At 48.0% G+C, this 13100-nt stretch overlaps 1 protein-coding gene across 1 annotated transcript in view; it reads right to left on the minus strand.

Annotated features, from left to right (window-relative positions):
• The window catches only part of FBLN7 (fibulin 7), a 52170-nt gene that overhangs the window by 7479 nt on the left and 31591 nt on the right, over positions 1-13100 (minus strand). The window contains exon 4 of the mRNA XM_043603999.1: positions 2140-2265. Within this exon, the coding sequence (XP_043459934.1) occupies positions 2140-2265 (126 nt within the window). The remainder of the gene's footprint in view (positions 1-2139; positions 2266-13100) is intronic.

Consider the following 13100-nt stretch of genomic DNA (forward strand, 5'->3'; position numbering starts at 1 on the left):
CAGGGGCAGAGTTTCAGTTCTGGAAGACATGGTGAGGGCTGTCTAACCAATGTAAATGAACTTAATGCCTCTGGCCTGTACCCTTATAGTGGTGAAAATGGTACATTTTATGTTGTATATATTTTACTATAATAGGGAAAAAGAGGGGAATGGATTTTTTCAATGTTTATTTTTGAGAGAGAGAGAGAGAGAGAGAGAGAGAGAGAGCGCACAAGAGGGGAAGGGGCAGAGAGAGAGTGAGACACAGAATCCAAAGCAGGCTCCAGGCTCTGAGCTGTCAGCACAGAACCGGACACAGGGTTCAAACCCATGGACTGGGAGATCATGACCTGAGCTGAAGTTGGAAGCTTAACTGACTGAGCCACCCAGGCACCCTGAGGTGAACGAATTTTAAAAAGTATTCAGAGAGGGGCGCCTGGGTGGCTCAGTCGGTTGAGCATCCGACTTCAGCTCAGGTCACGATCTCACGGTTTGTGAGTGTGAGCCCGGTGTTGGGCTCTGCGCTGACAGCTCAGAGCCTGGAACCTGCTCCACATTTTGTGTGTGTCTCTCTCTTTGCCCCTCTCCTGCTTGTGCGCTCTCTCTCAAAAATAAACATTTAAGGGGCGCCTGGGTGGCGCAGTCGGTTAAGCGTCCGACTTCAGCCAGGTCACGATCTCGCGGTCCGTGAGTTCGAGCCCGCGTCAGGCTCTGGGCTGATGGCTCAGAGCCTGGAGCCTGTTTCCGATTCTGTGTCTCCCTCTCTCTCTGCCCCTCCCCCGTTCATGCTCTGTCTCTCTCTGTCCCAAAAATAAATAAAAAACATTGAAAAAAAATTAAAAAAAAATAAACATTTAAAAAAATATTTAAAAGATATTCGGAGAGGGGCTCCCCCTCAGAGCTAGAAAGACACGGGCAGAGATGATGGGAAGGAAGGCTCCAGGCGAGCAAGAACCGGGCCTCTGCTGGGCTGTTCGTGGAGACCATGAGGACATCCACTGGCTTCAGACGCACCTGCCCACTCCCTCCTCCCCTTCCCTGGGGAGGTTCTTGTCGTGGGGAAATCTTTACATATAAAGTCGCACCTGAGGAGCAACTGCCCTACAGGTCCTGACGGCACCAACCCTGACATGTGGGGTTTAGGACACTCAGGGTCTAGGGCCGGCACATTTGGCTTGAAAGAAGGCCCATTTCTTGTTCTCTCCTGTTTGTAAGTAGGAGGAGAGGCGATGGGACTGTTTCCACAGAGAGCAGCTCCCCGGATGGGAGCTGGAAGGAGGCCTCCGGGCTCTTGGGAAGGGCAGCTTCATTCCGAGAAAGCACCGGCGAGGCTGAGTCAGCTGAACAGAACCAAGACAATTAAGCGGCAGCTCTCTGGGGGCAAAATATTTAAAACTGGCCTTGGACGGAGTCTGATGCAAGAATATCAAGTACCGACAAAGCTCCTACTCTCTGGACACTAGCGCTAACCACCAGTTCCTCCTCCTCCCCACACCGAGATTCCGCACCGAAACCCAGACAACCGGACGGGACACTCCAGGGCTTTCTGGCAAAGAAAGAGGACAGCTTTAGGATTTGACTTTTTAATCTAAGAAACGTTGGCTACAGCACAGTGGGGGGACCCTCATAGATATCTTACTGGATTATCTTGCCATCTGTGAAAACAGCCACTATGTGGCCTCTAGACCTGCTAGCTAGGGACGTGTTGGGACTCAAGATGTGGATAATGAGCTTCCCACCAGTCAGATGTCTGGTGCACAGCTCTGAGGGTACTTTGGCCTGTATCAGTAACTGCTGATTTTGCTGGGAGCATCAGAAAGGAAGAGCCATTCCGTTGATCTGCAGAGGAAATGCTGACCGAGTGAAGGTGGAACAGGGAAGCTTCTCAGGCCAAATTCCCAGTCTGGGGAGCTCTTACATTAGGGGTCAGTACCTCCACCTGCATTTTCTTACATGAGAAGGATCAAAACTCCGGTTACACAGGAGACCTGCATTCCATCTCAGATAACCACCGCAGGAACTGGAGGGATCAGGGGACAGAAAGCCCACTCTCCAGTGGGGAACGGAGCTCCTGACACATCTGCGTGTGGTGACCCGTGACCAGGGTGCTCCTCTCTCCACAGTGGAACGTCCTCACCCAGCCCCACGGCGGCCACGTACCTGTCTGGGCCTGGTGCTGACAGTGGCTCCCCGTCTTCCCGGGAGGACAGATGCATTTGTACTGGCTGACTCCTTCTACACACGTGCCGCCATTCTGACAAGGCTGGCTGGAGCATTCGCTCATGTCTAGGAACAAATAATTTTCAAATAGAAGTAGTTGAGTTCTGATTCTAAAATGAACCCAAACCAAAGATGGGTTACTTTTCTTTACGTGGCAGGAGGACTTCGGCTTCCACTCTCCCGCCATTCGGCAAGCCACATACCCTGCCACACACCAGGAGCTTGCCTGGGGCTCTGCCTGCAGGAGCTGGCCCGTCAGCCAGCCACTCTCCACCAGAGGCACCATTTTCTAATTTACAGGGTGGACCACTGCATGAACCCACATTGCCTTTGAGTCAAGCTGTACTGTCCCCAACTCTGCCCTTAGCAGCCAGCACCCAGGAAGAACACCTTTGCAGGGGAGTTGTAAGAGTGATAGACGGTCCATCAGTGTCCGGAGAAGGGGAAAACCAGCTCTCTCCAAATTCCCACCCGGAAGCTCTCCTGTACTCATTTCCTGTGCAACCAAGGAAGACTTTTTGACTCTTGACACTTCCTAAGTGGTGGAAAAGGGAAATGTTCCTTGCTCATACACACAGCAGTCCTGTGGGAAAGCAATATATAGAAAGAGATATAGATTTAAAAGTTTAATGGATTTCTCTCTGTGTGGTAGGATTACAGGCAATTTTTCTTCATTTACACTTTTTTTCTACTCTTTCATTTTCCCACAACGACCTTTCTCACAATAAATTTTCTAATTAGAAAAAAATAATTTTTTAAAAACCCTCAGGCCACATCTGCGTGTTATGAATCCTTAAGCCCAGTCTTTTTTTTTTTTTAATGCTTATTTTTATTTTTGAGAGAGAGAGCTCGAGTGGGGTAGGCACAGAGAGGGAGAGAGACACAGAATCCGAAGCAGGCTCCAGCTCTGAGCTGTCAGCACAGAGCCTGATGCGGGGCTCGAACTCATGAACCATGAGATCCTGTCCTGGGCCAAAGTCGGACGCTTAACCGACTGAGCCACCCAGGCACCCCTAAGCCCAGTCTTTTTTGTTTGTTAATTTTTTTTAACATTATTTATTACTGAGAGACAGAGCGTGAGCATGGGAGGGGCAGAGAGAGGGGGAGACACAGAATCTGAAGCAGGCTCCAGGCTCTGAGCTGTCAGCACAGAGCCCGATGCGGGGCTCGAACCCACAAACTGTGAGATCATGACCTGAGCTGAAGTTGGACGCTTAACTGACAGAGCCACCTAGGCGCCCCACCCCTAAGCCCAGTCTTAAAGCACAGAGAGCACAGGCCCTTTCTACCAAAGAGAGAGGTTTGTCAGTTCACTGAGTTGACCACAGCATCTCAGGAAAGGAAGCTGGAAACCTCTCCTTGTTGGCATATGAGCATCCTTTCCTGCTGTATCTATCAAGAGGAAGAAAGGGTGCTTTGCTCCTGATGAGAACAGCAGCCTTGCTGTGGGTGGGTTGGCTGGGATGCTGGCTTCCCTTCTGCCTCTTCAGAGCTGGGATGTTATACAGACTATTGTATGGTTTCTGTTAGTTGTGAAAGGACCCAGATCATCCAAATGCTGCTTATCCTGGGGAAGGAGCTTTTTCAGCTTCTTAGTAACCTCAGCCTGCTTGTGTTCTCCCCATACGTTCTGTTCTCAGATGACTGGTCTCTAGGAATGTGTCTAGAGTGACACTGTACACAATATGCCACAGAGCTTGGAATTCCCGCTTCTGCCCATTGCCTGCCCCCAACACTGCTGTCTAGCAGAGTCTGAAAGCAAGCAGACCACTAGGCCATGATGTTGTGGGCCGAGAGCCAAAGAGTGTGAACATGAGTAGCCTTCGATTTGGCCCCAGTGGGACGAGCGCCATTGTCTCTCCCCTCTGATCCTCCAGTGGAAGGGACTGGGCCTGGCTGCACCTGGTGGGACAGGGGGTTTGGGGGGGGGTGGTGGTCATCAGCTCAACAGAGAAATGTACAGGTGGCCCAGGACTCTGTTCTCTGTCTCCCCATCTGGATCTTGTTGCCCAGGATTTTCGTTTCTAGACAGGCTCCATACAGACGTAATTTCTTATCTTGGTACATTGTGAGAAGCATTCCATGGCCCAGTGCCCAGTCCTGGTGCCCCATCTATGTCCTGATCGAAGTATAGCTGTCATCACATTCACATCTGTCCCAGGCTGTGCAGGGTGGCTTCAGGGCCGTACAGAGGGCATGGGCAGAGGCTGAGGGGAGACTGTCTAGCCAAAAGCATGGCGGATGATCCTGTTGAACTCTGCTGTTTAGTGAGCACTTACTATTTCCCGGGAGCCGATCCACATGTTTTACGCACATGATCTGCTCTCTTCCCGTTTATTTATAATCCTTTCCTGTGTTCTGTCATCTCGTTTCAGATTTTCCATTTCTCCAATCACTTCATTTCTGAGGCTTGCTAGTTTTTATTTGTGCTGTCCTTTCACAGTTTTTATCTTTTTCAAATTTCTTTCAGCTTGGGGCGCCTGGGTGGCGCAGTCGGTTAAGCGTCCGACTTCAGCCAGGTCATGATCTCGCGGTCCGTGAGTTCGAGCCCCGCGTCGGGCTCTGGGCTGATGGCTCAGAGCCTGGAGCCTGTTTCCGATTCTGTGTCTCTCTCTCTGCCCCTCCCCCGTTCATGCTCTGTCTCTCTCGGTCCCAAAAATAAATTTAAAAAGTTGAAAAAAAAAATTAAAAAAAAAAATTTTCTTTCAGCTTGTTTAGAAATACCAGGTAATAGTCTTCATCTATTTTATGGCCAGGTCTTTCTGGCATTCCCTCAGTGTCTGTAGAGACTTTTTATTCTATCTTTTTTTCCCCTTATAACACTTTGTATGGGATTTGACAAGAGTCCTTTTCTGTTACTCATGTTTAGAGGAAACACGTTCTCCTATATGGCCGGTCCAGCCTCCTGACTGTCCACCTGGCGCTTCCGTGGCTGTTTTCAGTGTGGCTCATGCTTTCTCTGCGCTGCCCGCTTTGTGCTCCTCTCCCGCTCCCTGGGCCATCCCTTTCGTGTGCACTGACATTCTTTGTTGAGCCATTTGGATCCTCCTCCCATTAGAGTCTCCTCAATATCAGGCTATGTCCTGGGAGGTTTCAGGAGTTCCTAGGGGCCAGTGTGCTCCAGCCACCGCGACTTCCTGTTGAAAAGCCAGCCCAGGAAAGCCAGGACTGGGGTGGATCCTAAGAAGATGATTAGATTTCAAAGACCAAGAAAAAATCCTTTGGGCATCCAGGCGAGAAGCCCAAGATACTTATGGCAGCAACAGCAGAATCAGCTACGACGGAAGACACAGAGGCATATTTAACACACTCAAGGAAAGAAGACGCAAGACAGGCAGGTGATGTCCAAACTGGCGCCCAGTGGGAAAGCTGCACTCTTTCTGAAAGAGCAAGAACTCGGGGGATTACCCTCAGCGCATCCTGAGGAATAGGCTGCAGAGCCGTCTGCACGAGGGCAGCAGTAAGGCTCCCCAAGGCACAGCATCATGAAGGACGGCGGATGGCTCGGGCTTCCCCGCAACGGCGTCTACAGCTGTCCGGCCGGCACAAAACAAAAGTCTTTCTTGGATCTCATCAGGCCTCTGGAGTTCACTGCCAGTTTTTAAGAAATCAAGAGGCAAGGGACGCCTGGGTGGCTCAGTCGGTTGAGCATCCGATTCAGCTCAGATCATGATCTGACAGTTCATGTGTTCAAGCCCCACGTCAGGCTCCATGCTGATCATGCAGGGCCTGCTTTGGATTCTCTGTCTCCCTCTCTCTCTGCCCCTCGCTGCCCCCCTCTCAAAAATAAATACACATTAAAAAAATTTAAAAAAAAAGAAGAAATACAGAGACCAAAAATGTACAAACCTGTAGTTATGAGATAGATAATACTGAGGCTGTGATGTACAGCATGGTGACTGTAGGTAACACTGCTGTGTTGGTAACAGGGAAGTTGCTAAGACAGTAGATTCTCACCACAAAGGCAAAACCATTTCTTTTCTTTTTGCGTGTGTATATAGGAGGATGGGTGCTAAGGAAACTTGGTGTGATGACCATTTCACAATGTATGTAAGTCAGGTGGTTATGCTGCACACCTTAAGCTTAACACAGTGCTGGATGTTAATAAAACTGAAAGGAAAAAAGAAAGAAAGAAAGAAAGAAAGAAAGAAAGAAAGAAAGAAAGAAAGAAAGAAAGAAACTGGAAAATCATGTTAAATGACCCCACAGGGATGCAGCTAACAAAATCAAGGCTGTGGGAAACAAACCATTTTCTTCAACAAATAAACTGGAAGAGACTGAGGCAGGGTGTCAGGAGGAAGGAGGAGGAAGGGGAGGAGACTGTAGACTAAAAAGGAGTAAGAGGGGCGTCTGGGAGGCTCAGGAGGTTAAGTGTCTGACTCTTGACTTCGGTCCAGGTCATGATATCACAGTTCTGGGATTGAGCCCCGCATGAAACTCTGTGCTGACAGATCAACCAACTGTAATGTGTGGCTCTTATGTGGACCCTGGTTCAACCAAAGTGTTAAAAAAGCATGAGGCAACTGGAGAAATTTTTACCCTAACTAGGTATTTAAAGATATTAAGGAATTTGCTGTATTTGAGTGTGTGAGGATCGTTATACCATTCTTTCTACTTCTGTGCATTTAAAATTTTCCACAGCATGGCACAAGAACAGACACTCAGATCAATGGAACAGAATAGAGAACCCAGAAATGGACCCACAAACATATGGCCAACTAATCTTTGACAAAACAGGAAAGAATATCCAATGGAATAAAGACAGTCTCTTTAGCAAGTGGTGCTGGGAAAATTGGACAGCAACATGCAGAAGAATGAAGCTGGACCACTTTCTTACACCATACACAAAAATAAACTCAAAATGGATGAAAGACCTCAATGTAAGACAGGAAGCCATCAAAATCCTCAAGGAGAAAGCAGGCAAAAACCTCTTTGATCTTGACTACAGCAACTTCTTACTCAACATGTCTCTGGAGGCAAGGGAAACAAAAGCAAAAATGAACTACTGGGACCTCATCAAAATAAAAACTTCCACACAGAGAAGGAAACAATCAGCAAAACTAAAAGGCAACCGATGGAATGGGAGAAGATATTTGCAAATGACATATCAGATAAAGGGTTAGTATCCAGGTTCTGTAAAGAACTTATCAAACTCAACACCCAAAAAACAAAGAATCCAGTGAAGAAATGGGCAAAAGACATGAATAGACACTTCTCCAAAGAAGACATCCAGATGGCCAACTGACACATGAAAAAATGCTCAACATCACTCATCATCAGGGAAATGCAAATCAAAACCACAATGAGATACCACCTCACACCTGTCAGAATGGCTCACATTAACAACTCAGGCAACAACAGATGTTGGCGAGGATGCGGACAAAGAGGATCTCTTTTGCATTGTTGGTGGGAATGCAAGCTGGTGCAGCCACTCTGGAAAACAGTATGGAGGGTCCTCAAGAAATTAAAAATAGAACTACCCTACAACCCAGCAACTGTATAAATTGGATAAAGCAATTGGATAAATACTAGGTATTTATCCACGGGATACAGGTGTGCTGTTTCAAAGGGACATATGCATCCCAATGTTTATAGCAGCGCTATCAACAATAGCCAAAGTATGGAAAGAGCCCAAATGTCCATCGATGGATGAATGGATAAAGATGTGGTGTATATATATACAATGGAGTATTACTTGGCAATCAAAAAGAATGAAATCTTGCCATTTGCAACTACATGGATGGAACTGGAGGGTATTATGCTAAGTGAAATTAGTCAGAGAAAGACAAATATCATATGACCTCAGTCATATGAGGACTTTATGATACAAAACAGATGAACATAAGGGAAGGGAAACAAAAATAATATAAAAACAAGGAGGGGGACAAAACAGAAGAGACTCATAAATATGGAGAACAAACTGAGGGTTACGGGAGGGGTTGTGGGAGAGGGGATGGGCTTAATGGGGAAGGGGCACTAAGGAATCTACTCCTGAAATCATTGTTGCACTATATGCTAATTAATTTGGATGTAAATTTAAAAAAATAAAATTAATTTAAACAAAGATAAGTTCTATTTAAATATATATGTATGTAAAAGAACATAAACAGTCCTTTTGATTCAGTAAATTTAGCTTTATGGAAAAAAATTTTTTTCCACTGCAAAAAATGTATTAAGATTGTTTGTCTTGGCATTATTTATGATTACAAAAGCCAGGCACAAAAAATGGATAGTTCAGTAGAACTAGAATAGTTCCCTTAGGGGGAAGTGCTTTGTAATCACTGAAGGTCATGTTTGGGAAGGAAGAGTTAATGAAGACTCACTTCTGTTAATATCTAACCACAAATGTTGGATATGTAAAGCTTGCATATATACACCTAGATAAAAGTCTGGAAGGAAGTTCTTAGTTTTTTGTTTGTTTTTTTTTAACATAATCCCTCATTCACTCATTCGATCAGTCCGTAAATGAGCCAGCCAGTCACTCAGTAGCTAAGTGGCTACTGTATCAGAGGAAGCTCTTTCTCCTCAAATCCTTTTCTGAAGGTCTCTGAGGAAAGGACTCATACAGTGACCCGTGCTCTGCCCTGACTGCAACATAGCCTCCCAAGCACCTGATCTGGTGCCTCAGCCCTGCTTTTTCAGTCTCCTGAGGTTTGTCTACGTGGGCTCCTCCTGTCTCCTGTGCCTTTGTCTCCCTCTGATGTCTCAGTGCCCTTCAGGCCCTGAGCCACTTCCTTTCTGTCTCTACCCTCTCCTCACTGGTACCCTTAGCACCGTCTGTAGATCTAAGTATGTCACCAGCTCCCTCCCTCCCACCCTCCACCTGACCTCTGTGTTGGGAAAGGCAGTCTCGGGCAGTCATTGGAGCCCCACTTGGCCGAATAAAAACAGGCCTTGGGACTGGACCGCTTCCTTAACATGAGGCAAAGAGCCCACGGCCTGTGCAGGGCTTACCACCGCCTGGGGGAGACTTCTTTCCCTGTTTCGGGTTCCAAGAGTATTCTTTTGTTCTGCTTACGTGTGTATGTCAATGGCCCTCAGCTCTCAATCTTTCAGACTCCGTGGGAAGGGGTTGGGGGTCCTTCCCCTGCAGCAGGAGAGGGGTACACACCCGAGAACTGCCCCGTGTCAGCTGCTGAGAGAGACCCACCAGCCACGCTGGACCGGCGCCCACTACCGAGGCTGATCTCGCTCTGTCTCTTCCCTGTGAGAGCCAAGTGTGGCTCCATCTGGTGCCTGACCGTGCTGTGTGTTCCTGGGTAACTCTAATACTAAGTAAGATGCAGTGGGCAGAGGCCGAAGAGTCCCCGCTGGGAATGGTGATACGGTGTTCTGCTCGATGGTATCCATGGGTTAAATTAACGGTTCTCCACCAGGATGTTGTACAGACATTTTAGCTTAATGTGTCCAAAATGAAGCTCTGATCAATGACCGCCCCCCACCCCAAGCAGGGTGGTTAAGAACAAACCTACACTTGTCGCTCAGTGTTCAGTATCTCTGGTTTACAGGTTTTTTTTTTTTAATGTTTAATTTTGAGAGAGAGAGAGAGAGAGAGAGAGAGAGAGAGAGAGAGAGAAAGCACAAGCAGGGAGAGGCAGAGAGAGAGGGAGACACAGAATCCAAAGGAGGCTCCAGGCTCCGAGCTGTCAGCACAGAGCCCGACACGGGGCTCGAAATCACGAACTGTGAGATCATGACCTGAGCCGAAGTCGGCCGCTTAACCAACTGAGCCACCCAGGTACCCGATCTTCAGTATCTCTGTAAATGACACCATGCACCCCGACCTTCAAGCGGAGTTGGGGAGCCTGGACTTCTCTTTCGTGTAGACACCCCACATGGGTTTAATCATGGAAAGTTCCATCAGTTCTGTCTCTAGGTTTACTTTCAATCTCCTCTGCCGTATCTCACCCCTGGACTTCAGTAGCCCCCTAAGTGGTTATCCGGCTCTATTCCTGTCACCTCCGGTCACTTTCTACACAGCAGCAACACACAAATCCAATTACCACACCTCTCTCTGTAAACCTGTTTATTGTGCCCAAACTAAAATCCAGCCTCTGCATGGCCTCCAAGGCTGCAAGAGCGGGCCTGTGCGTCTCTCTACCTCACCTTGCTCACTCTCAGCTCACACCTGTTCCGGGAGCAAGGTCATGTACTTTCTTTATTCGTTTCCTCAAACATACCAAATTCTTCCCTTCCTTAGGTCCTGTTTGTATCTGCTATTCCCTCTTCCTGGAACAGACTCTTCCCCACGCCACCCACCCACTCACCCGCTCATCACATGACTAGACCCCCCCCCCCACACACACACCCTTTCACATCTCTGCATCCCTGTGACTGCCTCAGAGAGGTCCGCCCCTATTCCTGCCCCCATCATATTTATTCTCAGCCCCTTCTTAGATCCCTTCAGGGCACTGACCGCACACCCCCATTTCTTTACCTTTGCATTTTCGTCTCTGTTTTGCTTGCTTCCACCTTAACAGGTAAGCCCCATGAGGTTGGGTAGCGTCTCTTAGACTCAGTGCGAATCCTTAGCACTTGGTGCAATCTTTTGTGCGTAGCTGATGTTCGATGAAAATTGGTTGAATGGATGAATAAAGGTTAAAAAGCGGTGTTTTTTGAAGCCTCGGTGGCTCAGTTGGTTAAGTATCCGACTCTTGATTTTGGCTCAGGACATGACCTCATCATGGTCACGAGATTGAGACAGAGCCCTGCATTGGGATTCTCTCTCTCCCTCTCTCTCTGCTCCTCCCCCATTCCACCTTTTCTCTCTCTCAAAATAAACATTTTTTTTAAAAGGTGGAGGGGAGGGGATGACTACCAAAAACAATTCTTTTTTCCCAGCATAGGAATAAGAGAAGATATTATTTATTTCCCTCAAATTTTTTCTTTGGTTACCGATGTTGTTAAAGTAACAAAGCCCGTGGCTATGATTCTCCCAATTCAGAAAGCTTCAAATCTTAAAAACATACCCTTCCAAGAAAGAAAGGAAAAAAGGGAAATAATCCAGGAAGCTAAATGGCTGCTTTCCATTCTGGAGCTCCAGAGCCTACCTCTGCCCAAGGGGCTCTTTTAATGGCAGGATTATGTGTAATTTCCTTCTATGCCAAGTTGGGTTCATCACCTTCTCTCCAAGCAGCTGACTGTGGATGGGGTGAGGGGCAATTATTAAAGAGCTGCTAAATCTTTCACTGTCTCTGACATTTTGGGTCTTGAAATGAATCCCCTGTGATTAAGAAGATTCTTTTGCTTCTGTGGTCACAACACAATGACCACAGGACTGCGCATATGGAAAATGAAGCGGAGGCACGCGTCACGAAAATTCTAGGGCCACCGTGAGGGGTGTGTGTGTGGAGGTCACTGGATATTTCAACCCCAGCCCAAGTCCTGCCCACACTGTTAACACTGTTACAAGAGGTCACCAAACAACAGATCGAGGCTCTATTTCTCCTTCTTGACAGGCTTGGGTGGAATCCCTCTGAGGCTCTTATTGGAGACGGCATCCATTAATCAAACAAATTCCTGCTGAGGACAGAAGCGTCCACACAGGCACCCTAACCCGAGCTGCACCCTGGGCGGTGACAGATCAGAGTTTTCTTTCCCGCCACCAAAGGGTGAGCCCCCATACCTAGTTTACACTTAAACAGATGAGAAATCCATCTGAGATCTCCGTGGGGACTGGAGACAATCTTTCCCGGGCTTTAGATAGTAAATGTGGCCCCAGTAGAAGTCCAGGGTGGGTTGTGCCAAGCAGTCCTCGGCATGGAGGTCAGGGAAGGACACATGGCCAGGAAGGAGGCTGAGGGAAAGGGGAGACAAAGAACACGCGGCAGATCTGGAATGAGCTCACGGGTGAGAGTCAGGAGGTGCACTACATTGGACAACGAGGAGGGCCAGGAGACTTGCTGGCCACACTTGGCATTGGTCCTCCACGGAAAGTCTGATCTCCACATCTCAGGAAAGGAGACTGCTCCGTGCGGCTGGTTGCCCTGATCTTTGTAAGGAAGGGCTAGCCTGGCCTTCCCAAAATGTCAATGCAAGTGTAAGTGAGCAGGTGCGGGAACGTCTTGCCTGGCCAGTGGTGACAGTCAGGACACAGCCCCGCTGTCGGCTTATAGCAGGCAGCTACTCTGATTGGTGAGGGCCTAAAATGCATCAGCGCTTCAAAGTTTTCAAGATCTTTTCTGCTTCTGGCAGTGGCAAGAACCAGTAAAGTGGTGTTTCTCGAAACTTAGTTAATGTCAGAATCACATTAAAAATGTAGATTTCTAAAGTCCCATCTATAAAGGTCTCACCCGACTCAACGGGTCTTTTGAGGCCTCAGAGCCTGCCGTTTATAAGCTTTCTCGGCGATGTTGGAGCACCTGAAAGTTCGAGAACCACGGCACACATGTCATGATTCACTAGGACGCTCTTTTCCACCGAGGGGTCCTGCTGCAGGAAGGCCGGACACTATTATGTAATTAGTACGTGCAAGCTCAAGACGGAGCTGGCAGGCAGATGTGCCTAGGGTCCTCTGCGGAGGCGCCCAGTCAAGCTGCTAAGATGGAGCTGGGCTGCGGGGAACGTTTTGCATTCCAACCCTCGTCAAGCCCCTATGCGGCCCTTTGCTCAAGCTACTCCTTGTGACTGTGTTCCTGAACCTCTGATGTTCCTTACCCATTTGCCTACAAATGCATTCTGCCAGCTATCCCTTCTGATGAATGTGTCTTTATTTAAACCACATCGTGCTCGCTGTAAATGCACGTCACTACTGAGACCGACTACGTGGACAATACCCGAGCAAGACAGAAAACAGCACATGGGCAAAACCTATTTCTGTACCCAGCACTGCTGGGAGAGTGGGCTGGTGTGGCCCTTTTAAAGAGCAGCACGGTAGTGCTCGGTTCAAAGGAAGTGAGCAC

Source organism: Prionailurus bengalensis, chromosome A3 (assembly GCF_016509475.1).
Source record: "Prionailurus bengalensis isolate Pbe53 chromosome A3, Fcat_Pben_1.1_paternal_pri, whole genome shotgun sequence".
NCBI classification, from domain to species: Eukaryota; Metazoa; Chordata; class Mammalia; order Carnivora; family Felidae; genus Prionailurus; species Prionailurus bengalensis.